Source organism: Cervus elaphus, chromosome 9 (assembly GCF_910594005.1).
Source record: "Cervus elaphus chromosome 9, mCerEla1.1, whole genome shotgun sequence".
In the NCBI taxonomy this organism is placed as follows: Eukaryota; Metazoa; Chordata; class Mammalia; order Artiodactyla; family Cervidae; genus Cervus; species Cervus elaphus.
The window spans coordinates 69133817-69161422 of record NC_057823.1 but is presented as its reverse complement, the minus strand read 5'-3'; the positions used below and the strand labels follow the sequence as shown (position 1 = coordinate 69161422).

The 27606-nt window shown below is 42.9% G+C and overlaps 1 protein-coding gene across 1 annotated transcript; it reads left to right on the top strand.

Moving 5' to 3' along the window:
- Positions 1-26993, top strand: LOC122700483 (T-cell immunoglobulin and mucin domain-containing protein 4-like). Its single transcript, XM_043913396.1, has 8 exons — positions 1-126; positions 4343-4684; positions 6885-7154; positions 8753-8839; positions 22807-22853; positions 24403-24496; positions 25860-25899; positions 26838-26993. Exons 1-8 carry the CDS (start codon positions 69-71, stop codon positions 26908-26910), a joined length of 1011 nt encoding a protein of 336 aa, XP_043769331.1. The 5' UTR covers positions 1-68; the 3' UTR covers positions 26911-26993.
- Positions 26994-27606: the final 613 nt, after the last annotated feature.

Sequence of the window (27606 nt, the reverse complement as noted above, 5' to 3'; positions counted from 1 at the left end):
ATTAACTGGAGTATAAGAAATGGAATTCGGACAGACAGACAGACTCCTGACATCTGCAAACAGCCAAAATGTCCAAAGGGCCTCTGATTCTCTGGCTGATGATTGAACTTGGGCGGCTTTGTCTGAGTAAGTGTTCTCAGTCCTTCCATCCAAAAGTCCCTGAGGACTTGGCACCCTGTGATGGATTCCGATGGCTGATCTATAAAACAGAAATCCATTGCATTCCTGCATCCACTCAGCTTCTCTTTTTGGAAGGTCTCTCTCCCTATCTGTGATGCAGGGTTTATCTTGAGATCTTTGGATATTTTAGGGTGGGGATATTTATGTTAATACCAGAAATGGCAATTTAAGAAGAAATATAGATAAGGGATGGGATAACATGAGGAAAAGAAACGTCCTTTCCAGGTGTTACTAGCACAGTAAACGCCAGGGGAATTTGTTCTGCTAAGAGGTATTATTATAAATCTTATTTTATCTTTATTTTTGGGATTTTTTTATTTGCTTCTTGGTTTATTTTATTTTGCGGGGGTTCAGGTGTCCAGATAAAACTTACATTTTCCACACATGGTCTCCAGGTTTTGGATGATGCAAATGTACACACTCAGTGTGGATTGGTACAGACCCTCACATCCTGAGTTATAGGACGGGATGCTGTGGGCTGAGCTGAAGTCACATCTTGGTTATTATCCTTTGACACTGAAGACTATTGCCCTTTCATGTAAGAAAGGAGGGACCTGGATAATACCAGTTTTAACAATCTATGACTCTAGGACTAGACAACATCTAATGTCCCTTGCAGTTTAAACAGTTCCTAGTTTCTGCATATGAATCTTTCAGATGTGCTTCATGAGAAAACACCTGTTATTTCAAGAAAACAAACCTTTGTCCTACTGCTCTTTGCTTATTATTTTCCTCTATAACTCCATGCATTCTCAGGTCTCCAGCTAAATCAGGCTTTTTCTGACCACCGGTAGCCTCCAAACTGGTTTAAGTGAGTCTGCTATGAGTTCCTGTCCTCTCTGAAGTCTCCCCATTAGAGCACTTATTGCCCTGTAGTAGTTGTTCATTTAACCACCTCTCTCTCCAGATACGATATGGGAGTTAATGGAATGAAAGCAGTTCCTGTCACTTTCTTTATCATTGTTTTTGCCTGGTCTTATCTTGTCCTGTGGACTGGCAGTGTGGAGGCTTTGGTGATGGTTGCTGGTCACCTTTCCAGCCACTGGCTGGACACTGAGTGAGTGAGCTTCTCCAACCCTACTTGAAGAAGACAGTGCCTGGTGGATGATTTCTTTTGTTTTTTCAATTTGTGCCTTTTCTAAAATGACCCTTTAGAAGACACTGACTACTCGGACTCATTAAGGATCAGCGCTGAATCGCTCTTCAGAGATGCCAAATCAAACCCTTTACTCTGTCAATGATGTGATTGAGACCCAGATTGGGGAAACACCTTGGATAAGGTCACCAGCTGGAGAAGGAACCTGGCTGGTGCCAGAACCTAGGTTGTACCCACCATTCTGGGTAATTGCTGAAAAGAGAGATTGATTTAATTTCTTTGTTCCAGGATAATTTTGCAGCTGGAAAGAACAGTCTCTTTCCTATTTCTACATTCTGATATGCTTGGTGATTTGTCTTAATGCTTATTTGTTTCATGTGGCATTTAATGCTCCACCTCATGTGGACCTGAGGACTATTTCTGAGGCGAGCATGTTCTCTCCCCTTTGCCGCATGAAGATAATGAGATCAGGATTATTGTGGCTTTCCTCCAGAGAACAAAAAAGCAGTAACTGGCAGAATGAGGTTTTCATTGTAAGCATAATGGGTGTGTTTCTGCCACGCCTGCTTCCGTTTTTTAACATTAATTTTTAACAAATAAGTAATACAGAAATACCCTTGGTGAAACAATTAAATTGTTATAAAGCTAATATCCCCTTTGACACTACTACCCTCAACCCCAGTCTCTGATCAAGGAGATGCTGACTCAGTGAGTTGGCTGTGTGTCCCGTCAGCCACTTTTCTATCCATTTACTTTCATATGTCTGTGCCTGCAAATCCTGCAAACTGTCTTTTTAATGGTTTTGTATTTTAAATGTCATTTTGAAATTTCCACTTTTCATGCATTAATAAGCCTTGGAGTTTTCACATCATTAGTTATAAATCTGTCTCATTCTATTAATCTTGTATGTGTAGTTCAACGGAAGGATTGTGCCGTAGGTTAGCCGCTACCCATATACACATGTTGATTCCATCCCACACATATGACCTGGCAGTAAACATTTTCAAATTGGCTTCCTTCTGCCTGTGTGCTTTTCTGCAGTGGAAAACACACCATGCAATGTTTCAGGCTTAGTTCCATTCTAGTGTTAACCAAAACTGCCAAATTACCCCAGAGTGTGGCTGTACCAATTCACATCCCATTTCACTCCAGGTTACTCCAGTCATTTGCTTGACCCCTGACTGGGCAACACTTGTTATTATCACTCTTCTAAATTTTTGCCAGTCTGATAAGGGAAATTTACTGGCCACTCGTATTTCCTTATCTATCTATGAATTGTCTGTTTTGTCCTTTGCCAGTTTGTTTCTATCTGGAAGAGGCTTTCCTTGGTGAATATGGGGTGCCTCCTTCTGTACTGTGATAGTTGGGAAAATAAACTGTTGAATCTCCAGTGGAAATAATTCTGTCACTTATTTTTCAAATTAATGTACCAACTAGTTCTGAGAACAAGCTCATACTTTAGAAATTATTGGGTTTTGGTGCACATGTTCTGCACTGCTATGACAGTTGAGGATGATGACAATTATTCCCCACCCCGCCCCCCACCCAGCCCACCCCCACCCCTCAGCTCCATGGGGTGGGGCAAAATGGGCTTCTATAGCATGTACAATGTGTGGACTATCTCCACTGCAGCAAGGAAAAGAGACGGCAGGTTAAGAGAAGGTCCCAGGCAAGTCTGAATTTACAAGGACCTTTCATCCTGAGAGCAAACTTTGGAAAACCCAGTGTGCACATTGTTTGGCTTACTCCCTGGGCAATTGTTAGGACTCATGCTCATCTTCTCTTAGATAAGGACAGCTGGAAGCTGCTGACTGCTATGCCAGGGAGGAACACGCTGCTGCTGGCCATGTCGTACACAATTTAGCCGTCAGGGTTAACAGAGGTAGTGAAGACTACCTATAAGAGGTAGTCTTATAGGAGGGCACCTTGAAGAAAACAATGAACAGAGATCTAGGTACCCAAGAAGGAGCGGGATGTCGTCCTGACGATCTGGAGCTATGGCCTGCCTGGCTGTCCCTTCAATAGCTTGGTTTGATTGAGAACAATCACTGATGCTCAGTTAAACCAGAGGGCTAAATATTTGTAGCAGTGGAAAAGTTTCGTAGATTCTCAGAGATGGAAGTTATCTTAGAAAAGGCACAGAGCGAGTGTTCAGTGACCTTGGTTGTATACATTGCCATGGGCCTCAGTCTTGAGACTCTGACTCAGGGTTGGGCAAGATAACAGGTATTTTTAACAAGCTCCCCAGGCCATGCTGATGATCAGTTGAAGCTGGGAAACACAGATACTGCATTTTTAAAATGGTGATATATTCCATTGCATATAGCTAACACGATCAACCTAATCTTCCAGCATCTTTAAGTCACAGCTGCCATTCTAAAGAATTCCTATGATTCCTCTCCAGTTCTAACTTAAAAAAAAATCCACAAACTTCCACCTAATTTCATACTCTCTAACAACAAACAAATGGTCTAGAGCAATTAATTTCCAAGCAAATTCCAGGAGATAGTGAAGGACAGGGAAGCCTGGTGTGCTGCAGTCCACGAGGTCACAAAGAGTCGAACACAACTTAGTGACTGAACTAAGTACACTCTGCCATAATACACTCTGGGGTAGAAGACAGAGGGAGACCCATCTGAGGCATTCGCGTCAGCAGTACACAATCACTGCCTATTGACATACACTGGCTAGAGTGCTACTCACACCTGTTTATATGAGTTAGGGCAGTTAGATTAAAGGGTCAGAATTTTCCACTGGAGAATTTGTTTTATTGAATGGTACTCAAGATCAGCAAATCCACAAATTAGCAAATTAATCAGCAAATCTGCAGCAGAGATGGGTTCAGACTCGGGTAGTCAGCTGTTCCCACTTGAGGGATAGCAGAGTGTGAAGTTTGGAGTTTGGTGGCAACAAAGGACAGGCCAGAATTTGGGCTAAAGAAACATATACAGTACAACCCTCTTCATCTTCCTGGAAGCATCTGCATGCATGATCCCTGTGCTCCTGTGGAGCATATTTGAGAGATTTCAATACCTCACAGCTTAATTTTCTCATCTTTCCTCACAGCTCCAGCGGCATCACAGACTGTCATCAGAGGATTTTTGGGTCAGTCAGTGACTCTGCCCTGTACATACTCATCCTGGTCTCCGAATGGTAATAGTATGTGTTGGGGCAAAGGCGAGTGTCCCAACTCCAAATGCAATGACGAGCTTCTCTACACCGATGGGACAAAGGTGGTCTCGAGAAAGTCGTCAAAATACCAACTTCAGGGGATTATCCAAAGAGGGGATGTCTCCTTGACCATCATCAACACCAGCGAAGGTGACCAGAGTGTGTACTGCTGCCGCATAGAGGTGCCTGGCTGGTTCAATGATGTGAAGATGAACATCCGCCTGGATCTGCGGAGAGGTGAGCACCCGGGGCTGTGTCTGTGGGTGGAGAAGTTCGTGTTCACGGGTCATGGAGTCAGAGGGTGGCGGCAGAGAGACCGAAGCTGCTTAAGCAATGAGTGGACTGATTCAACCTGAGACGTGTTTGTGATTAGAGGAGCCACAGTCTGGAGCAATTGCCTGTGGGAGCTGAGGAACCCACAGAAACGAATGAAAGGGTGGAGGGTGAGGAGTAGGGGGTAGGGAAAAGAACCAGTGAAATTCAAAGTCAATCTGAAGAGGGCAGCTGCTTCTTATCTAGGGAACTGAAGAAATTTGGGCCAAGGGCTTTCAGATCTGTCAGTTTTTATGTGGACTGTATTGATTTTTGCATGTTGGCAAAGATTACAAAATTTTTAAAAACACTGGGTGAACAAAATAAAATGTTTTGTTCATGCATTAGCTTCATCCATAAACCAATGGTGGGCTACTTCCAGTGAAGGAAAAGGGCAGAAGATTTGGAGACAATCATAAATAGCAGTTTTCAGGTGGTCTTTCCTTCTGCTACTATCAGCTGCTTTTGATAAAATTTGAAATATGGCAGAACTCCTAAAGATTTGAGCTGCATGCATGCATGCAGGGTCTATGGTTGAATTATGTAAACAATAATCACCATTCCTGCTAGTCTGGAATGGAGCCTCTCAAAGTCAGCTCTGTGCTCAGCCTGCACCAAGGACCAAGGATTCTTGGGCTCTGTTCTTAATTGGACTGGCATCTCAGAAGGCAAGTTCTCACTAGCCATATGCATAAGAAGCTTCTCAGGTGACTCTCATGGGCTCTAAAATTTGAGAAGAACTGATATGGATGCTTCTAGTTAGAGAACTTTGATAAGCATTAGTGTATTTTTCTCCTAAAGCAACTTTGTGAGATAGAAGGTATTATTTGGATTTGTTGAAGATAAATGATGCCAATCCAAGTCTTTGCTTTCCAAACCTGATATAACCAGCTATTAATATTATTTTATAAAATACTGGTTGACCTCAATATTCTATGAAATCATTTCTCAGCTCACTTGAAACTAATGATGTCTTTCTGGTCCATTAGGGTTAATGGAAATTTGGCATATTTAAGAAAGGGTGGTATGTATAGAATATCTGTTGCTAATGAACCCAAATTAAGAGGTTTAGGGGGTGAGCAGTTTTGGCATGAATCAATCTTTACACTCTTTGAAATTGTTTGTTTTAGACAACAATTTATTTAGACCTTTAGAAATTGCTTGTTTTATTGTGGAAAGAACACCTAGAATGAGTTCTATTCCCTTCACATTTTCAAGTGTACAATAAACAATTGTTAACTTGGGTACAATGTGTGCAGCAAATTTCTGGAGCTTTTCATCTTGCTTGACTGAAATGTTAGGCTTGGGTTTCCTTTTGATGCAATCATTCATGCCACATTTTTGCAACATCTACCAGGTAGATCTACTGTAGATCTACTAGGAACATCTGCTAATACCATGATAGGTAATAGATTTGTAGCAGAGAACAACATAAATTCCTGCTTTTCGCTTGTGGAGATTACAACGTACTAGGAGAAGCAGACATTATATAACAATCAACAAAGAAATGTATCTTTAGGAAATGCTACAAAATCTGTGGTCAAGTATGAGTGTGCAGAAAACATTGTTATTGTAGACTGTGGATGACCTCTTTGCAGAAGTGACCTTTTAGCTGAGACATGTGGTTTAAGGAGGAGTCAGTCTAAGGAAGAGAGGGGCTAGGAAGCAGTTGGTACAAAGTTCCTCCAGAGGGAAGGTCAATAATATAGTTGAAGAACTGAAGAAAGGCCCATGGGCAAGGGAATGTGAGAAGAATTGAGTGGAGGCATGAGGTTGAAAAGAAAGATCCAGATCAAGTGGGGCCCTGTGGGTGGGGTTAGGGATTGGATCTTCACCAGAAGGGCAAGGAGAACTCAGTTAAAACAAAGTTTTAAGTTGGGGGACTGACATAATTAAGTTTGTCATTGTCAAAGATTACTCTAGCCAGGGTGTGAAAAATAGGTTGGAAAGGCCAAGGTTTTGAGTTTAGAATCCCAGTTTTCACAGGCGTTTTGATGGCCCAGGCTCATGGACCAGGTGAGGCTGTAGAAATACAGGCAAAGGGATGGATACCAGCAGTTATCTGTGGTGCTTCCCACTTCCTCCGTCTCCTCTTGGTACCGGACACATCTTCTGTTGGTTATAGCCCCCACAACCACGCGCTCAACAACCACCCGCCACCCAACCACCACCACCGACACCACCGCTGCCGTGACAGCATCCACAGCTGTGCTGCCAACAGCAGTCGTGACCGCCTCTGAGCTCACATCCACACCACCACCTCAGATGAGAACCACAGCTGTGCTCACAACCACGGCCTCCGTGTGCCCCCTGACAACGCTGGGCTCCCTTCCCGAGGAGGACACGACACTGCTGACCCTGGTGCCTTCCACCGAGGGGCCCATCCTCACGGCAGGTAGCTGGCTCACCCAGCCATCCTTTCCCTTCTGCTGCTCAGGTGTACCCTGGATCCCTTGGCAGAGGGCTCTCCTACTGAATGGGGCAGCTCGGCAACTTGTTCTAGAGCCTGTGAGTGTGTGTGTGTGTGTGTGTGTGTGAGTGTGTGAGTTTGTCAGGGTTGTGCACCACAGACTGGACAGTTTAAACAACAAAAGTTTACTTCTCACAATTCTGGAGGCAAAGAAGTCTGAGACTGAGGGGTCTGCAGGGTTGGTCTCTTTCGAGGCCTTTCTCCTTGATGTCTGTCTTCTCGCTTTGTACTCACATCCTCTTTCTCCTTTGTGTATCTGTGTTCTGATCTCCCCTTTATGTGAGAACATCAGTCATATTTGAAGAGGCCCATCCATATGGTATCACTTTTACTTGTTTAAAGGCTCTATCTCCAAATACAGTCATGTTCTGAGTTACTGGAGATTAGGGCTTTAAATATGAATTTACAAGCAGGGGTGGGAGTGACGTGGAGGTGGGAATTCATCCCATAACTCTGTGTGTGCATGTGTGTGGGGGTGTGTGGTTTCATTAAATTGTTCCTTTTCATTGTCTTATGGTTTCCTTTTTTGTTCCTATTTTTTTCCCTTGTGTTTTTGAAAAATCAGCATTTTTAGTTCTCAACTTGACCTCCTAGGAATCTTGCAGATACTTAGTAAAGAATCAGGAAATGTTACCCTGGGTCAGACACCAGTTCCATCCTGCCAGGGCTCAACTCTCTGAAAGACCTCCAGATGCCTTAAAATATCCCTTGATGGTGAACTTCCTTCCTTCCTTTCTTTCTCTCTTCCATCCCCTCCTCCCCTTTCTCCCTTTCTCTTCCTCCCTCCCACCCTCTCTCCTGAATCCTTCTTGATCCTACACCTTGGAACTCTCACTGAGTTACTAGCTCCATTAATTATGGGCCCTTGTCAAAGCTCTCACCACATTTCAAACTCTTAATTCTGAGGTAAAGACATTAGAAAACAATCATGAGACAGCTCGAAGGCTTAGGCATTTCAACTGCCTCAGTAAGGCCTGGATTAATTTAAACAACTTTACAGTAATGAATTGGCTAATTCCATTACACTGTGAGTACTAACCTAAGGTCCATGAACCCTAAGCAAATTTGTATGTTTTATTCCTTTAGTCCTTAAAATAATCATCTTCAAATACAACATTTACAGTTCCTCTAGATTCTAAAAATTACTTACAATCCTTGAAAAAAAAACTCGAAATATATGTTAGTCGCTCTGTCATGTTTGACTCTTTGCAACCCCATAGACTATAGTCCACCAGGCTTCTCTGTCTATGGAATTCTCCAGGCAAGAATACTGGAGTGGGTAGCCAATATGTCCCTTCTCTAGGGGATATTTCTGACCCAGGTCTCCTGCATTGTAGGCAGATTCTTTGCATCTGAGCCAGCAGGAAAGCCTCAAAATATACATAGGGATCGGGGGCCATTTTTATAGTTGTCTTTGTACTTGCCTAAAATAAACATAGAAAACTACAAAAACAACTATAAAAATTTCTTGGCACAAGCACCAACTTTTAGCTCCCTTTCATCAGACTTTTTTTCTCTTCCAGAACCAGAGACTGTCCTGCTCCCCAGGACCTCTCAGAGCAGCACTGAGGCGACTTCTCACCGCAGCACTGCCTTGCTCACATCCAAGGGTACGTGAGTGTGGCTCTCTCTTCTTCTTCCCTTGCCCCTTAGGTTGAGGGGGAACTCTGAACAGAGTGTCATGGAGTCTGATGACTGAAGACGACTTTTGGGTCCTGGGAGCCATGAAGCCCTCCTGGGACACACTGGTGTCAAGACTGTGTTTGTGGCTTGTTCCTTCCTATGGATTTTAGAGAGTGGGAGAGACCACTGACCGTGCTTCATTGGTTCAGTTCTCCATGGTAGATCATCTCTAGAATACGTGCCTGTCCACTCTAGGCTGGGTGGAGCTCTGCTATCTCATCCTATTTCCAAACACACTGATCTTCTTTCTTGAAGCCCCAGAGGGTGGACTCACTTGACCCCGTGGCTCTGTATAGTGGAAGGAGTGTTCTTTTGTTCATTTGTCCTTTCTTCCTCCTGCCTGACTTCTTTAGGTATTTATTAATACTAGGGTCCAGGAGCAGAAAAAGGGCTCCTCAGGTCTCTCAGTGGTAAAGAATCCACCTGCCAAGCAGGAGATGTGGGTTTGATTCCTGGGTCAAGAAGATTCCCCTGGAGAAGGAAAGGGCAACCCACTTCAATATTCTTGTCTGGAAATCCCACAGACAGAGAAGCCTGGTGGGTTATGGTCCATGAGGTCGTGAAGAGTCAGACACAGTTTAGAGACTAATAGCCACAGCAACAGCAGCAAGGGCAGAGAATACCCTAAAATTAATTCACAGCTTTGGAGTTGCTAGAGAGGACTGCCTGGGCTTGATTATCAGCTGCACTACTCTTCCCTGGGGTTCTCTGGCCTCTGTTGTGTAACCTCATGCATATAAAAATTTAGATGAGTGTCTGGCTAGCTAGTAAGCATGCAAAAGGTAACTGTTATCTTAGTAGGTAACAGGAGGATTCTTTACCACCGATTCACTTTTTCTTAGCCCTAAGGCAAATCATTATGCTCATGAACAGCATGAAGTCTAAGCAGTAAAATCATTTCAAATTTCAAGCACCCAAATATGTATGAGGACTTCTCTGTGAACCCAGGAAAACTGGGGAAAAAAAGCAAACCCTCCTCTGGTAATCGTCACATTTTCCTTTCTTTGAGATTTTTACAGTAATTTTTTTTTGGTCCCAGAGTTGGATGGTGGGGTAGTGAGGATGGGGGACTTTTAGGATCATTTGTTCTCTTACTGTATCTCTCTGTTTAATAAACCAGCTCAAGCTTGACAGTCCAGAGTAAGCTGGCCTTTCCAGCAAATCAAAGGATTCTCAGAGGGAAAAGTGGTTGGAGATGAGATTTTATATCTTTATCTTGGCACTCCATTTGGATACATAGAAATATGTAGCATGATACTTGGTAAAGACCTTTCAAATCTGTCATTCATTAAACATGGCTTACCAGGATCAAAATGATGAAGTCTTGACCTCTGTCCTTAAAGGAGTGGGAGAGACAAGCTTATGTGGAGCGAGCCACCATCCAGTGGGCTTTGTTTGGGGGTAGAAGTATGAAGAGGTGCCCTGGGGACCCAAAGAAGGGAGAGAAGGATTCTAACTGGGAAAAGAGGGCCAGATGATTTCTCTCAAAGATCCTTGAATTGGTTCTTCATGGATGAGAAAATTTCATTGAGCAGAGTGAACAGGCAGGGAGAACAGCCTGAGCAGAAATAGGGGGACTTATAGGAGCATGGAATCTCTGATTATTTAAGAGTCTAGTTTAATCTAACAGAGATAGGAAGCTAGGAGTAGCCTAGATTCTTAAAGAACTGATTAATGGGTTGAAGAATTCCGATTTCATTCCAGGGCTCCAAGGAACCATTCATGTGTTTGGAGTAGAGAATGGCATTTTCAGCTCTGTTTGGGGATAACTTGCTCTGTAGAAAGTTTTAGATGTACAGGAGGGGAGTAAACCCAGAGGCAGAGAGGCTCCCCAGGAGGCTCCTGCTATAATTCAGACAGGAAGGAGTGTCTCGACTAGAATGATCACAGCGGTAACAGCAGAGGAGGGACAGTCAGAGCCGTTTAGGACTTGGAATTGAGGAGACTCAGTGGCTGGAGGAAGAGAGGATGACTGATGCTCTGTACTTGGGAGATTAGCTGATGTGATGTGTTCACCAGTGAAGGAGCCCCAGGAGGAAGAGTGAGAATCATTTCAGTGGTCTTGAGTTTGAAATGTCCCTGGAAGATGTCTAACAGGAAGTTGGAAATGTGGGGCTGGGCAACCTACAGATGCCTTGGTGGGGATTGGTGTCTGATGACTGGCACCTCCCTCTGGTCAAATATCATTACTGTGATGATACAGTGTAAGTGCTGAATAGGGGCTTACCACTATACCAAAGCTTTCATACATATCATCTCATAGAGGAGAGTTCAGGATTGCCGATATAATTTTGGAAGTCATTGATAACAAATGACAGTTGCTGAGTGCTTTTAGGAAAAGGCTGGGCTTGATGCCATCGGTACATTATCTCATAGTCAGGCATTGTCCAGGTGTGTGAGGAAGATTGTACTGTTACATTCGGTATAAAGGAGAAGAAATTGAGGTGTGGAGAGGTTAAGACATTTGCCAGAGTTTGAACCCCAGGTCTCCTGGCTGTTGAAACTAAGCTCTTAAACCCTTCACTCTATTGTCTCATTAGCAGAGGGGGTAACTGAAGATCCTTTGGCATTGTCTGAATGCCCTACGGGAATGGAAGGATGAAGGCAGACTCCCCACCTCCTTTACAGGAACAAGTACCTTGAGAGAGGATGTAGTGAAGGCAGAAAAGCCAACTGAGGATGCAGAGAGAGCCAGCAAAGGTACAAAGGTCTCTGGGAGACAAAGGTTATGGAGTGTATAGGTAAATGTGAGGAAATTCTAAATGCTGGTTAGTAGGATGAGGTGTTTAGACAGTGACCATGAACTATGGCCGGAAGACCATTAAGGAAACAGGGTAAGCTTGTGGGTGGACACCCTAAAGTCCAATGCTGAGCAATTGTCAGAGAAGAAATGTTAGGTGTTCTTTCAAGGAGTTGGAGGGTGAATATTTAGAGAGGAGGCAGGGTGAGGGAGAAGGCTTGTCCTTGTATAGGAGAAAGAGAAGCAAAAAAAAAAAATGGGAGAGGCAGGGTTTGCGTCTCGATGTGGAGATAGGAGACAAGGGAGCTAGGTTGGTATAAATGAAAGGGGAAGCACAATCAGATCTCATGTTGACCTCCCAGGGAGGTAGGAGAAGACTGGGGAATCAAGACCTTGAACTTTGGGATCATCCAGCCCATCTACACCAGGCCTGGCGATGGGCTGGAACCACAGGGAACTTATTCAAAACATAGATGGCCCTACTCTGTCCAAGACAGAGTAAAGTAAGTCAGGAAGAGAAAAACAAATATTGTATACCAACGCATACATGTGGAATCTAGAAAAATAGTATTGATGAACCTATTTGCAGGGAAGGAATAGAGACACAGACATAGAGACACAGTGGGGGACTGAGAGGGTGAGATGAACTGAGAAGGTAGCATTGACATATATATACCACAATGTGTAAAATACATAACTAGTGGGAAGCTGCTATGTAACACAGGGAGCCAGCCTGGGACTCTGTGATGACTAGAGGGGTGAGATGGAAAGGGGCAGGGAGGCTCAGAAGGGAGGAGATGTGTAAATACATATAATGTGGCTGGTTCACACTGTTGTAAGGCAGAACCAACACAACACTGTAAGGCAATCATGCTTCAGTTACAGACAAAGCAAGCCAGAACAACAAAAGATTTGCAGAATGAGGACCTCTAAGGGTCTCGGGCTAAGTCCAAGGACCTGAAGCCCAGCCCTGGCCCCAGAGGGCATATAGGAACTGCCGGTGTGGTAGACTCTCTTTATTCTGCACGGAAGGAAACAGGCACAGAGGCACAAAAAAAATCAAATAGAAGATGAAGTAGGTCATACGTAGGACTCTCTTCTGGCTCCTGAATCAGAGCTGTCCCGCCTTCGCTGCACTATTTCCTTGAAGCCAAAATTGAGCCCCGTCAGAATTTGACACTATCTGGGCCCTCAGTTTATCAAGGGCATAAAGGACTTGTAGGAGGAATTGGCACCAAGTTCTGCAGAAGGAGCAAATGAAGACAGGGGAAAGAAGCTAAGCTCATTTTCACTCACAAATGCCAGGGTTAGGAGGAAAGAAATTGGATGCAGCTGATTTCAAAGGCAACATCTTTCGCGAGGCATTAGCCGATTTGTTTTCTCTCAGGCCCCGTGCTCTTCCTGCGCTGGAATCAGTCGGGAGGCCGGCAGTCTGGGGATAAAGGGAAAAGGACAAAAAGTGGATTCTCAGGATGCTTCTCTCAATAGTGTTACACTGTACCAACCGTACAAATGGTTTTTTCTTTCATTAATAAAGTTGGAATTGAATTGTGTAATTCTAGCATGTTCACCTTCAGAAAGGTCAACCAAATAAGATGAAACAAAGTTGCCAAGCTCTAGGGGAGGTATGTCCCTGGTAAGGCAATCAGAGAGTGAAAATGAAATTACATACCAGCCACTGAAACTAGAACTTGAGGCTGGCTCTAAGAGGGTCCTCACCCACGGTCAGCCAGGTGAGCTGGGTGATCACTGCAGACCACACTGTCCCTCGGACACCAAGTCAGGCACTGGAGACATTCCTGGTTTCACAGGAGGGTGGGATCAGTGGATAAACCACAGCGAGCTCTGTGAAGAGGTGAGGAATCCGTTCTCCCACTGTGAACAAATCAATGAACAAAGGTACCAATGCCCCTTGGCGAGAACCTCCCCACACTTGTGGAATCTTAACTCCTGTGATACCCAGACGCAGAAGAGGAGAATGGAAGTGGAATTTCTAAGCAGACACAATTGTTCTACCTTTAGTAGCATTTGGCACTAGCTTTGCCCCTTTGGGCAAAATACGAGACCTCTCTGGGCTTCAGTTTCCTTCTCTTTCAATGATTCTTCCCAAGTTTACTTACCTCATAGATTCATTTTGAGGTCCAAATATGAAAATAAATGTGAAAGTGCTTTGTGTATTTTCAACTACTTCCCTTACTGTATCAGCGGCAGCAGCAATATCAATAAGAATAATTTTTAGAATCTCTTTCCAGAAACTGCACCCATCTAGACAGCAGAGGGCTAGGGTTCCATTCCAACTGGGCCACTTGCCACTGCGCCGTGCAACAGCGTGGTCAGTCACCCTCCAGCACTGATCTTTTCAGAGCAAGTGTGTGTGAGCTCTTGCTGTATATTCCGAGGGCCACAGCACCCGGAGTTTTAAAAGAGCTTGGGCTCTGCAGGTGGAAAATCCTGGCTCTGAAGTTTGCTTTCTGCTTTGCTAGCTCTGTCAGTTGGGCCAGTTGCCTGACTTCTCGAGGCCATGACTCCCGCTGTGAGATGAGGACAGCCATGGTGTCGCACAGAACACTCTGAGATCAAACGTGGAAAAACACCGGGCACTGTGCTGGGCATCAAGGAGGCACTTGGTACCTGGTATCCACTTATTACAGTTGTTGCTAATAATCCAGAGGGTTCTCTGTGAAATGTGCACCTTGCCCGCTCCCACAATAAAGATCAGCTGGTGGGGGCAGAGCAGGGATAGGCGTTGCCCTACAGAGAGGAGTCCAGGGGGGAAGGAATAGGGATGAAGTCTTGTCTGTGTTTCACCGAGACATGCAGATACCAGCACGTGAAAGCAGTAGCCTGAGGTGGTGACTCTGGGCTCTCATAAGGATGAGGACGCTTGTGCTGCTGGGGCATCCTTGGAGGCAGTGGAAGTTGGAGGCACAGTTTGAAACTGGGTGACTCTTAAATAATGATGTTCTAGAATCTCTGGTGTCCTTCTGTTACCTCATCTGTGTGAAATGCGAAGTCATTGTTTCTCCCCCTTTATGAGCCACTTTGGGCACCGATATTTAATTTGCTTTCTGTTTCCTTTCAAAATTAAGTAGATCCTACCCAATTTTGCCCTTGGAGGTAAGGAATGCCAGGTTCACATAGGTGATGCTCTCTTGATTGATTGAAGTTCACAGTACACTTGTAGATTATTCAGAGGTCTCCAAAATTTAAAGAGAGCATGTGAATTCAGTAGATGACTCTTTCTATTTTCAAAACGTGTTTTGAGATTCCAGATCTGTCTTATGCTGCCAAGTGAGGTCAGAAAATATGGGTTCTGGTCACTCACTTTCATTGTTACTCATCACTGTGAAACCTTGAGTGAGTGACACTGTCTCTCTAGATTTAAATTTTTCTCGATTAAAACAAGGGAACCAGAGGAGATAACTTTGAATTTCTTTCAAATCTAAAATATTCAGACTTTGGGATCCTTTTGCTGTCCTTTGGATTTTTAAGGCCATACCACAACTAGTCCACAAGGTGGCAGCATAAGCCAACTGTTACCTATGAAAGGTAAGAAACTTCTCTGAAGTCTTGAGGTTGTCACTTGTAAAATTCTGTGCTGCTGCTGCTGCTAAGTCACTTCAGTCGTGTCCGACTCTGTGCGACCCCATAGACGGCAGCCCACCAGGCTCCCCCGTCCCTGGGATTCTCCAGGCAAGAACACTGGAGTGGGTTGCCATTTCCTTCTCCAATGCATGAAAGTGAAGTGAAAAAGTGAAGTGAGGCCGCTCAGTCGTGTCTGATGCGACCCAATGGGCTGTAGCCTACCAGGCTCCTCCGTCCATGGGATTTTCCAGGCAAGAGTACTGGAGTGGGTTGCCATTGCCTTCTCCTTTAAAATTCTAGGGGTGTGTTAAGATTGCACCATGGAACTAACTTATTTCATAGTTAAATTTGTTTTAAAAGTAGAAACAGATGAGTCCCAGTGTCTATGAATTCAGTAACGAGTCAGCATACATAATATATGCACTGAGAAGATAGTGCCAGGTACTTTCTGGTGTGAAATTCAATGGTTAGAGCGTTCATGTTTTCAAATACTATCTTAATATGCCCTTATTCTTTTCTATCAGAGTGGTTACCATCATGATTTTTTGAGTCATTCGGAGTTGGGTTCAAATTTCCCTTTATTATCTGTGTTACCTCAGGTGGAGTGGTTTAAATGTTCGGCCTCAGTTTACACATCTGTGAAATGGGTTTCATAAGCACCGAAATGAAATAAGTTATATGAAGTGCTCATCCCTATGCTAGGCCTGCTAAGGTGCTCAGTAACTGATTCTGAGAAGACGGTTCTAGGAATTTGGAAGCACATTTCTGCTAAAAGGCTAGAAATAGGGGCAATTTTCAGAATGGATTCTTAAAAAATTTTTTCTAGCCTAAAAATTCAATGCCATTCCAGAACTGCATAAAGCACATGATTTCATTTGAGTAAGAGAGTGGGGTCTAGTCTACCCCCTCAGACATAAAACCACCTTCAAAGGAACTCTTCTTATCATCTTAGGGTCTGAAGGCTTTCAAAATTGTGCTCAAAACTCATGGCATTTACTGCTTCCACAGATGTTGTTTCTGCACTGGTAGATTCACTTACCAGTAGTCAGCAAACCTTTCTGTGAATGGCCAGCTAGTACACCTTCAGGCCTTACAAGCCCCCATGCTGTTCTCTGCCTCAGCTGCTTAACCCTGCCTTAGCACTGCAGGAGCAGCTGGAGACAACACATGTGCAAATGACGCCTCCAGGCTTCCACAGCACTGTCTCAGTGGACACCGAAATGTAAATTGCCTGCAGTTTTCATGCGTTATGAGTTCTTCTTTTGGTTTTTCCCCTCCCAACCATTAAAAAATATAAAAAGGATTCTTGACTCTGGGGCTGTGCAAAGACAGGTGGCAGGGGAATCTGGCCCTTAGGCCATCCCTTGCAGGTAACTCAATCCAGACTGTCCAGATAGTAGATCTGGACAGTTTCTTAGAAAGGGCAGCTGTGAGTTTATTTCCATAGGTTCATTTTCCAGAGTGTGCACTAAACATCACCCCCTACCCTACTAGATGAGAAGCCCTCTGAAGGGAAGGGATATTTTCATGCCATACTGTTTAAGTTTAAACTTTATTTTTCATGTTACGAAATAAATACATGCTCTCATAAAAGAAAAAGTTAAAACTATAAAATGGAAGTTTCTTGTTTTTCAAATATTTCCCCCAGTCCTCGCCCTAATGATTGAGATCAAGGGATAATTACTGTAACAGTTTGTGTTATGTCCTCTCAGATCATTTTTTTTCCCTTAACAACGTAGTATAACAGCAATTTTTAAAAAAAGTTTTTCAAATTGTTTTCATAGTCATTCTCTCTATATTCTTTTAAATCGTGCTTTAAAGTTCATTCAACATTTTTTTTTCAATAAGTCTTTACTGCCAGGCTACTACATATCATGCATAGATTAGATTGAGCTATATAAAATGGCTGGTATTTAAGTCATTTTTTTAAAAAAACTTCTTATTTTGAAATAATTTTGGACTCCCACAGACTTGCAGAAAACAGTACAGAGAGATCTATACATTCCTCCAGCTTCCCCTAGTGGTAAGATCTTACATTACAGTGAATTATCAAAAAGAAGAAATTTACATTATGATAATACAATTAACTTGACTACAAGTTCTACTTGGATTTCACCAGTTTTTATAGGCACCCATTATTATAAAAAAAAACATATTTGACCTGTTAAAGCAACTGATATGTATATCCTATTTCACCTTTATATTCCTTAGTACTCAGATCTTGAGAGGTACCTTTTTTCTAGTAGCACCACAAACCCCTTCTTTGGCTGCAGGTAAATGAGTTTCTAACAGCTATCTTCAAAGTTTCACTTAGAATATCACTGTGGTCCAGCTTCAGATAAATGACACACACCCCAACAGTTTTCCCTTAACTGAGGCATTTTGCAGAGTTTCTAGTAATAGACCTAAGATACACAGACTATTTTGAGCTTCCCTGGTAGCTCAGTAGTAAAGAATCCATCTGCCAATGCAGAACACAAGAGTTCGATCCCTGGGTTGGGAAGATCCCCTGGAGAAGGAAGTGGCAACCCACTCCAGTATTCTTGCCTGGGAAATCCCATGGACAGAGGAGCCTGGCAGGCTACAGTCCATGGGGTCACAAAGAGTCAGACACGACTTAACGACTAAACAACACAGAACATTTTATAAAGTTTTCACATTTGAGAAAATTTAGAAATCATTTAAAGTATTAATAAAAAAATTGATTTGCCTACAATATTTCCACTCAAAGTCAGATATAGTTAGCCTTTTGGATTTCTTTTTAGGTTTCTTTGGGAAACAAGAGCTATTTATGTGTTTGTATATATATTTTGAGTATTTATGTATTCATTCCCTATACTAAGTATAGCTTTATATCCTTAAAAAAAAATTAGTATGTAATAATTTTCTCAGGTCATTCAAATACTTTGTAAAAATTCATCCAGAGATATAAAGGTTAAATGGGACATAACAAAATCAGTTGGCAAAATAGCAGCATTTTGAGATGAATAAACTGTGGCTTAGAGAGAGAAAATATCTTGCCCAAGGTCAGAGAGCCAGGAAGTCTAGGGGAAATATTTAGTGGTGGTAAAGCATTAGGGAGGCTGATTGGTAGTCTCACTGTCCTCTGAGGTCTAGGGCTGATTTTTTAACAGAAATTCCATTTTATCAGAGTACCCATGCATACCCAGAACTCAAGAGCCTAAAATTTAACCAGAAAATCATACTAACTGATAGTGAGAATCTAGCTGCCAAGGGGTCCCAATTTGGTTTTTTTTGTGTGTGTAGATACATTCGCACCTTGTAGGAAAATCAGATATTAATCAGAAGCATTGGTGAGTGCCTTTACCTGGGAAAAGCATGGTTAATTTTTAAGATTCTTTTGTTGTTGTTATTACAATTTTACTAATTTAAGATCGATACTACACATATGTGGCCAAAGTACAAAGCGTACAAAGAACTTGTAAAGAAAAAGTAACTTTCCTTTCATCCCTTGTGCAGACCCACTGTTGTCCAGGAAGATCTTCTAGGCCAGTGTCTCTGTGTTAGCTTTCTGTTGCTATTATAACAATTTACCAGAATGGTAGTCCCACGGACGGAGGAGCCGTCGGTCCCTGGGTGGCAAAGAGTTGGACACAACTGAGTGAGTGAGCCTGAGTGGCTTAAAACAGCACAGATTGTTATTTACAGCTCTGGAGGTCAGAACCTAAAATCAAAATGTCGACTGGGCCACTTTGCTTCTGAATTCTCTAGGGGAGAATCGAATTCCTTGTCTTTTCCAGCTTTTAGATGTCACTTACTTTGTTTGGCTTTGGACCCATTCCTCCATCTATAAGTCAACAACAAAACACCTCCAAATCTTTCTCTCTGACCTTTTTTCCCATCATCACATAACCCAACTTTGGCATTTTGACCTTCCTCTTATAAGGATACTTGTGATTGCACTGGGGCTGCTGGCTAACCCAGGGTAGTCTTCCCATCTCAAGATCCTTCACTTACTTGTATTGCAAAGTCTCTTTTGCCGTGTACATATCCCAAATTTCAAAGATTAGAACATTATTTCTTTGGGTGTCGTTACTCTGCCTACCACAGTCTCCAAGCAACTCATTCTTTCCCTCTTGACCAGAATAATAATGTATTACAAGCGGTAAAACATTTATTGACAGTTTGTTCAATCACACCTCCACCTAGCATGTACATGCTGAAATATATCCCTCTCGGATAAATGTTGCAAGGATTCAATTTAATTAAATATAAACAGGAGCTCTCAATTTCCTCACTCCCAGTGGATGGCCTTGCACAGTCCAGGTGAGCACTGAGTCCTCTCTGGAGACCATTGTTCTGGACCATCCCTTTTCTAGATTGAATGCAAATCATTATACTGATCATTCCTTCTTGCTCAATGTGACATGTGGTTTCTAGATTACAGTTGTGCTTGAACTCCACTGTAATAAGAGTTGTTAAGAGCATAGATGTTGGTGTCCATCTGACAGGTTCAAATTCCAGCCCCACCACCTTCTACCTGTCTGATCTTGGTCACATTGCTCAACCCTTGGAACCTCAGTTTCCTCACTGGCAATATGTGACAACATCTTCCCTGCAGGGTTGTTCCTGACGATTAAATTTTCAGTGGAATGCTAGTAATAATATGATATTAGATTAATGCTCTTTTGAGCTTAAATGCCAGGCCTTTCAATTCCATTTAGTCTTCTTACATGTGCTCAGCACCCATTTCCTGATTCCTTCTTAGGCTCTCTCATCCTTTTATGTCAGTTCCCTTTCATCCCTGCATCAGGTTCCCAGGGCTATGGTAATAGTATCCCAAACCAAGTGGCTTAAAACAATAGAAATTTATTCACTCACAGTCCTGGAGGCCAGCAGTCTGAAATCCAGGTGTCAGCAGAGCCCTGTCTTCTCTGAATTCAGGTTCTAGAGGAGAATATTTCATTGCCTCTTCCAGCTTCTGGTGCTGTAGGGATTCCTCAAGACAAAGAAAATTCCTGCTGGAAGGTTGGAGTTAGGTGACTGGTTGGGGCACTAAAGGGTGCTTACTGGAGTGTGCCTCTTTGCCTAACTGGAAGTCAGGAAGCTTGTTAGTGATGATCAGGGGTACTTTTGGCAACGGTTACAAAGGAGCTCAGTCAGTTTCAGAGGTCACCTTGGTTCTGGGCTCTACTTCTAAGGCCTTGGTGCAAGGCCCTGCACCTGTGGTCTGGGGCAGGATTCAACAAGATTTTGGGAGGTGTGGGGACAATATTCCACCTACTACAGTTGCCCCCTGACAGAATTACTTTTCTGGCAAGTTCTGGGAGGGCCCTGCCTTCACCTGAATGGGCTCGTGGCAGGATTCAGGGCCTTGAGAGTATAAAGCCAGCAGAACCCAGAAGACAAGAAACAGCAGTCTGCACCTGACTCCCACCCCTGCCGTTAGCATCGCTGCTGTTCACGAGGAAGAACAGCCAACCATACACGTGTATTTCTTGTTGCTTTTTGGTGTATAACGCTGCAGTCCTACGAGGGCTTCCATTCGGGTTTCTGGCATTTTCAGAAGAAAAAGGGGGAAGAAAAGGAGAAAGAGAAGAGAAAGTACTCTTTGGTATCACTCAACAGTGTTTGTCTCCCTTGAGAAAACTCCAGTTTAAAATACAGATTAGCTCCTACAAAACCAACCCAGGCTGACTTTTCTCTTTGATGGTTTCAGTTTGGGGCTTACCCATCAAAATGATTGTAACACAACAGGATTCTGTCAGACCAGGGTAGGAATTTTGAATATTTACCTGCAATTTCCAGCTCTAGGGAATAATAACTAGGAGAAAAACAGCATTAACTAAATTGCAGGATATGAAAACATGCTGAATATCCCCCCTCCTAGTTTTCTGCTCCTAGGCATTCTACAAGTCACTTTCCCTTGAAACATGCTCTCTTGTATGAAATTATAAACCTTACAAAATCTGTCACATTTCTCCTTTTGCCTTGAGTGCGAGGAAGCTTGGGGGAAACAGTGATCAACTTCAAGAATGCTTAGCCTGGATATTTGTTACATTCGGGCCTCCTCTGTGTGTGGCTCTGTATTCTGCTTCTCTGGGAAGTTTTCCCGCACAGGTGCCTTTGCCCCCCTGCGGACGTTCTCCCCGCCCTGGGACCCCACTCTCACTCCTGCTCTCTGCCTGCCTCCGATTCCTTCTCCTCCACCTCCTCTGACCTCCTCTTTCTGGACAGCAGCCCTGGGTTTCTTGTACACTCTGAGGTCCTGATGACTCCCAGAGCAGGATCTCCAGCTCCAACCTCTTCCCCAGTTTGATTCTGATTCAAATCCGTCAGCTGCTTATTATGCAAATTGTGTTTGCATGTTCCTGGGGTACCTTCCATCAGTGACTCTAAATTTGAGCCCCTAACCTTTCTCCCCCTGCCTTGCACATCTGCTCTTCCCAATCTGCTGACACTGGGTCAGGCAATGGCCCAGTGTCACGAGGAGGAATAAGCTTCAAGTTATCTGAGACTCATTTCAGTTCTGAGACTAACTCAGCTTTGAGTTATCTGAGACTTATCTCTTCCAGGAGATAGTGAAGGACAGGGACGCCTGGGGTGCTGCAGTCCATGGGGTCACAAAGATTGGACACGGCTTAGCTACGGAACAACAACAACCCTTCTCTAATGTGCTGTAAATTTCACATGGGTGGGGTCATGCCATATTCATCTCTGCATTCTTATAATGCCCAGCACCATGCTTAGTCCTTGGTAGATTCTGTTTTCCTGGTTGAACTCAACTATGTTACAAATAAATGATTCCATGTCTCAGCTTAAATTTCACATTCTCAACAATGTGACCCTCGAGAACAGGTCAGCCATCCTTATGATATATTCCTCTGATATCTTATACTATTTCTGCCCAGAGTTTTGCACAATTACTTTTCCTGGTATTCACAGTATTTGTTTAAATTTGGCTGTCTGTACTAAGTTGTAAGGGACTTACTAAAGAGCCTTTACTGATGGCTCAAAGGTAAAGAATCCACCTGCCAATACAGGACACAAGGGTTCCATCCCTAGGTCAGGAAGATGCCGTGGAGAAGGAAATGGCAACCCACTCCAGTATTCTTGACTGGGAATTCCCATGAACAGAGGAGCCTAGCGGGCTGCAGTCCCTAGGATCGCAAAAGAGCCAGACAAGACTTAGCAACTAAACAACAACTAAGTTGTAAATTCCATTGAGAAGGCCAACAGTACAGCTGGAATAGTGCATGGCCTATTATAAATGCTTAATAAAAATTTGTTAACCGATAGACCGAAAATTTTTCTTTCAGGATAAAAGTCCTGAATTTACCACTGGTGGTTAAAGAAAAATTAGATTTGATTGCCTGGTGGCTTAATGACTCACTCTACCCATCTATAAAATGGAGATGCTCCTGGGGGATAATATTAGACAGCAGATGAACTTTAGATAGAAACATATCAAAACAAAAATGGATAAATAAATTATGCAAAAAAGGAAAACCAGGATTAAAAGATTAAGCACATCAACTAAAATGTTTCAGGATGTAGCATTTTATTCTCCCATAGGAAATATAAGCATTATTTTCTCTTTCTCCTCAGCACCTGAGACATCATTTCTTGTGCAAAATGAAATCGAACCAGAACAGGTAAAAACTTGCATGAAGTATTTTGAAGTATGACTTAGAGTTTTAAAATCCACAATAAACGTTTGCAGAAATGGATTAGGGGACGCATATCTGTCCAAGGGCAAAATGCATTACAACTGTTATGAAATAGTGAAGGAATCTGTAGACACTCTTGGCAGAAATGACATTGATATCATCAATTCTAGATGTATAGATGCTTTGAAAAGAAAAAAAGAAATATATATATATAAACGTCGAAACCATTCTGCGGCCCCTCTGGTGGCCCGGGATTAGGGACATCCTACAGCATCAACACCGGTCTCCAGCTTTCCTCTTATTCCCTGAGCTTATCCGCCATTCATTTTTATTATCACAGAAGTGACTCAAACTGCTTCACGGGAATCCTTCAGGCAGTATAAACAGCCTATAAAGGAAAAGTGAAGGTCTCACCCCTGCTTCCTTCTTCCCTTTCTCTCTCCTCAAAGAGAGGCGACTGCTCTGCCTTTACTGCCTTGTAAGAGAAGGGACTGGCAGTTGAAGGGATGCAGGCTGGCCTGGCCAATGGGACCTGGTGTAGCCCCCAGGGAACTGGATGCTGCCCATAGAGCGGTGCTTCTTAGACTATTTGGCATCAGGACCCCTTTATATTCCTAAAAATTAGAACTGAGAAATTAAAAACTATGAATTCATTAAAAGGGATAACAAATATGTTAACGCAAATAATATTTTATGAAAAATAAGGACGTTTCCCAGGACTTCCCTGGTGGTCCAGGCATAAAGACACTGTGCTTCCAATGCAGGGGGTGTAAGTTTGATCCTTGGTTAGGGAACTAAGATCCCACATGCTGTGTGGCGTGGCCAAGAAAACAAACACAAATAACCTACTTTTTCCTGAATGAAAAAACTATTAGTGAGGAAAGTGGCATTGTTTCATTTTTGCAAGTCTTATTAATGTCTGGCTCACTAAGGGATAGAGGATCTCATGTCTGCTTTCATATTACATCATCAGAGCCTCAACACCCTCACATCACAGGTCATAGAATCACAACCTCTGGAAAACTGGAATGCAGGTCTCATGAAAGAATGACAGTAAAAATAACAAATAATGTGTCCTGAAAATCATTTTGATCTCATGGAGAGATCCACTGGCTATACTTTGGGAATCACTGCTGCAGAAAACTTGAAATTGAGTTCCACTTTCTCTTTTACCTGGTTACCTCTAGAAGTCTAAGTCAGCCAGGAGAAGAACTGAACAGGGTAGGTTGAACTGAAAGGATTTAGGCAATGGCCAGCAAAGTGACTTGACAGTGGAGAGCACAGCTCACAGCAATCTGCCTGATGCTGAAGAGTTAGGAAAATTGGGGGGCTCTGGGTGAAATGTTTCAGATACTCCAAGATTTTTTTTTTTAAGTTTAACTTGTAAGGCTGGCTTTGTTGTTGAGATGCGTTGGGCAAAATGTGGTGGGCTGCAGGGAAAGGGGGACACCACTGGCAGGCGTGCTGGTGATGGCAAACAGGGAGGATGATGTTGGGAAGTGAGTGGCTAATGCGCCTCCCTGTGTCTCACCAGCTGAGAATGACCAGCAACAATGAGCTGCTCATGATCATTGCTCCCTCCCTGGGATTCGTGCTGTTGGCACTGCTTCTGGCGTTTTTCCTTCGAGGTAAGGAGGGCAGGACCAGGTGGGGTGAAGCCTTTCAGAGCTTTGGAAGCTCCAGGAGGATCTGAGAGTGGATGGATTTTGCTTCCTGCCCCTGTCTGCTCTCCCCCACCCCATTCCTTAGAGTCCCACTTCTATCATTACCCTCATCTATCAAGGAGGATAGCAGGTAAACTCATTCTCCCTAAGATGCCAAAGGCTTTGAGCATCACCTCCTGATAGAGTTTATGTTTTGAGAAAGAAAAACAACATAAAATGAGAGCATCTTTGTTTATTGGACACTTACTTTGTGTGTTTTCTGATGCTGTATTTTTGACATCTCCTAATTCATTTCATCCTCCTGACTCCCTTAAGTGGGAAGTACTGTCTTATCACTGTCTTGGGGTGGAGGACTCTGCTGGTTGGGAATGTCTTCAGGAAGAGAGCCATGAGTCATCCTAGTCTTGTATTTGTTACCTTAAAGTAAAACTTCCTAACCTAAGACTCAGAGAGAGAACCTCAGAGAGAACCAGCAAACTCTTTGAAATGGTCACATCTGTATTTTTCAGGGAGTAGGGTCCATGATTGTCATTAGATTCTCCGGCTGGTCCACAACCTTCTATCTTCCCTCCCCCATCTTCAAAAAAAAAAAAAGTTTTAAAGCAATGCATAAGGAAGTCATGAACCAGGGTTTATTGTTTTCATGCAAAGTACAGGCACATAAAATGGTCCTGGAAAAATGGGGGAAAAAATTTCTCTATAGTCATTAATAGAAGCTGGTAGTAAGTGAGGATCTCTGACTAGCAATAATCATCTCAACCTGTTTGAGCAACAATAGTGAAACTTATGTGTCTCTACACCTATCCCTAGTGAACCCTGCAAAAGGAAATTTGGAGCTTAGTGGACATTTGCCATTAACTGTCATACAAAGTCATGTTACAGTTTGGGAAATTCTGGGTATATGTCCTAAGGCAGTGTTTTAAAACCCAAGTGAGTAACTGAATTTAAGTAACTTAAGAATAAATCCGCTTAGGGAATTCCCTGATGATCCAGCGGTTAAGACTCTGAACTTCCAATGCAGGGTGCACAGGTTCAAACCCTGGTCAGGGAACTAAGATCCCATAAGCCATGCTGCATGGCCAAAAATAAGGAACTTAAAACCGTTGTCTATAATGTTGGAACAATCTTGTAATTGGTGGGCAGTAATGAGGGGCCAAAAGAAGTAATCATCTGATCTGGGAAAGGAGTGGCTTTCTCTGCCAAGTCCAGTTCCTAAGTTTCCACCTTCGGACCACCTCTGCTCTTCATAAGGTTGCCCTGTGCTTCCCCAGCATTTTGTTCACATAAGTACAGCTACTCTGCTTCTAACATGGCCTTGTCTTTTCAGGGAAATTCGTGAAAGCCGATTGTTTCCAGAAACACACCAGGTAATTCATCTTGCATGGCTGATTGCTGTGATGACTGGACAAGCTGTTGCAAATGATCAGATACTATTCAGTGGTTGAATGCCTTGGGCTTGCATTCTGATTAAATATAGAGTTGGAGAGATATGGCCTTAGAGGTAAAACAGTTGTGGGGACTCAGCTTACATTAACCTCTGCCTTGGATAACACTGTGGTGTTTGTCCAATATGCAAATATATTAGCAGCTTGCATTAACAGAAGTATGACACACAAAAGAAGGAAAGTGATATGCCATGCTCCCCATTATTTGCTCAACTCTGGGTGACTCACTTCAAAAGGTCATTGTTAAACCGGAGTTCATTGAAGGAGCATTGGCAGCACGGAAAATGAAAAAACCATAAACAGTTTCATTCCTGGGATTTAATTCCTCTACCAAATTAGGCCACAGGACCAGATTTTGTTTTGTCTTTTTGAAAAAAACAGTTTGAAGAGTCTCTGGAAAGTGATTTTACATATCTGTCCTGTTACATAGCTTTTATGGAAAAGAAATGAAAGGATTTTGTGTAAACTGTTATTAAGAACTTCCTTTCACTTAATAATTGCATCAATATTACAATATCTATAAATAAGTAAATATTAATAAGTAGGGAAATTGAGGGCTAGCAAGGTAACTTTTCAAAGTCATACTTGGAGATCCTCCTGGTAAACAAACACATTTAGATAATGGTTTTATGTTTTGCTAACACAAGAACTTTAAATCTCCTTATTATAATAGATAGGCAAAAAGCCTTTTATCTCTTGTGGCCTCAGTTTTGCCATCTGTGAAAGAAGAGGCTTGGACTGGATGGACTCTGAGCCATTTTGACTCAAACAGCCCCTGGTTAATTATTTTGTAATTTAGCAGCATCCACTGGTTGCCGGTCTTGGTGGTCTCACCAGCAGGCTCTCTTCTCTCTTTACAGGCTAGACGATGTTGGAGAAGGTAAAGAGGTCCTCAATGGAAGAGAGGATGAAGATGGTCTTTTCACACTATGATGTGCCCCTTTTTCTTAGGACTGATGATGTGGGTAATGACACGTGAATCATCAAAATAAGTCTTAGAATTTTTTTTGCATCCATCTATTGCCCTGGTGTCACTGATCCGTCCTGCTTTAGGTTCACAAGGGGAAGTTAGTTTAGAGACCACACTTTCTCTGTCTCATGGCTTAACCTCTGTAGTGTCACTGCTGTAGTAGTGACATGTAGACTTAGAGTGTCACAAGTCCACTTGAATGCCTTCAGTGACGGTGAACTCACTATTGCACCTAAGGAAGTCCATTCAATTTCAGGACACTTCTGAGACTTAGAAACATTTAAAACAAAGTCCCCGGAATCACACCATCATTTTGACTTACCTCTAAAAGGCCCAGATTTTCTATTATTTTCCATTCACAATTCTGTATCTTTAAAGATGACCATGGTGTCACATCTTAATTCTTGCTTGGGGAATTTAATTTTGGAAACAGGCAAGAGTTCATCAGAGTAAGGGAAGGTGAATAACATGGATGTTCAAACAGGGCCAGTCCCTGGATGATGTGACTGAGGCAGTCCAGATCAGTTTCTATGAGTATATAGTCCATGGGAACTGGCTCCTCAATAAGAACAGGTTTATTTAAACACTTTCAGAGTCAGTAGCATGAGGAACCATGGAGAGAGGCTAAAACAAGCAGTCATTGACTGAATGGAAAGAAT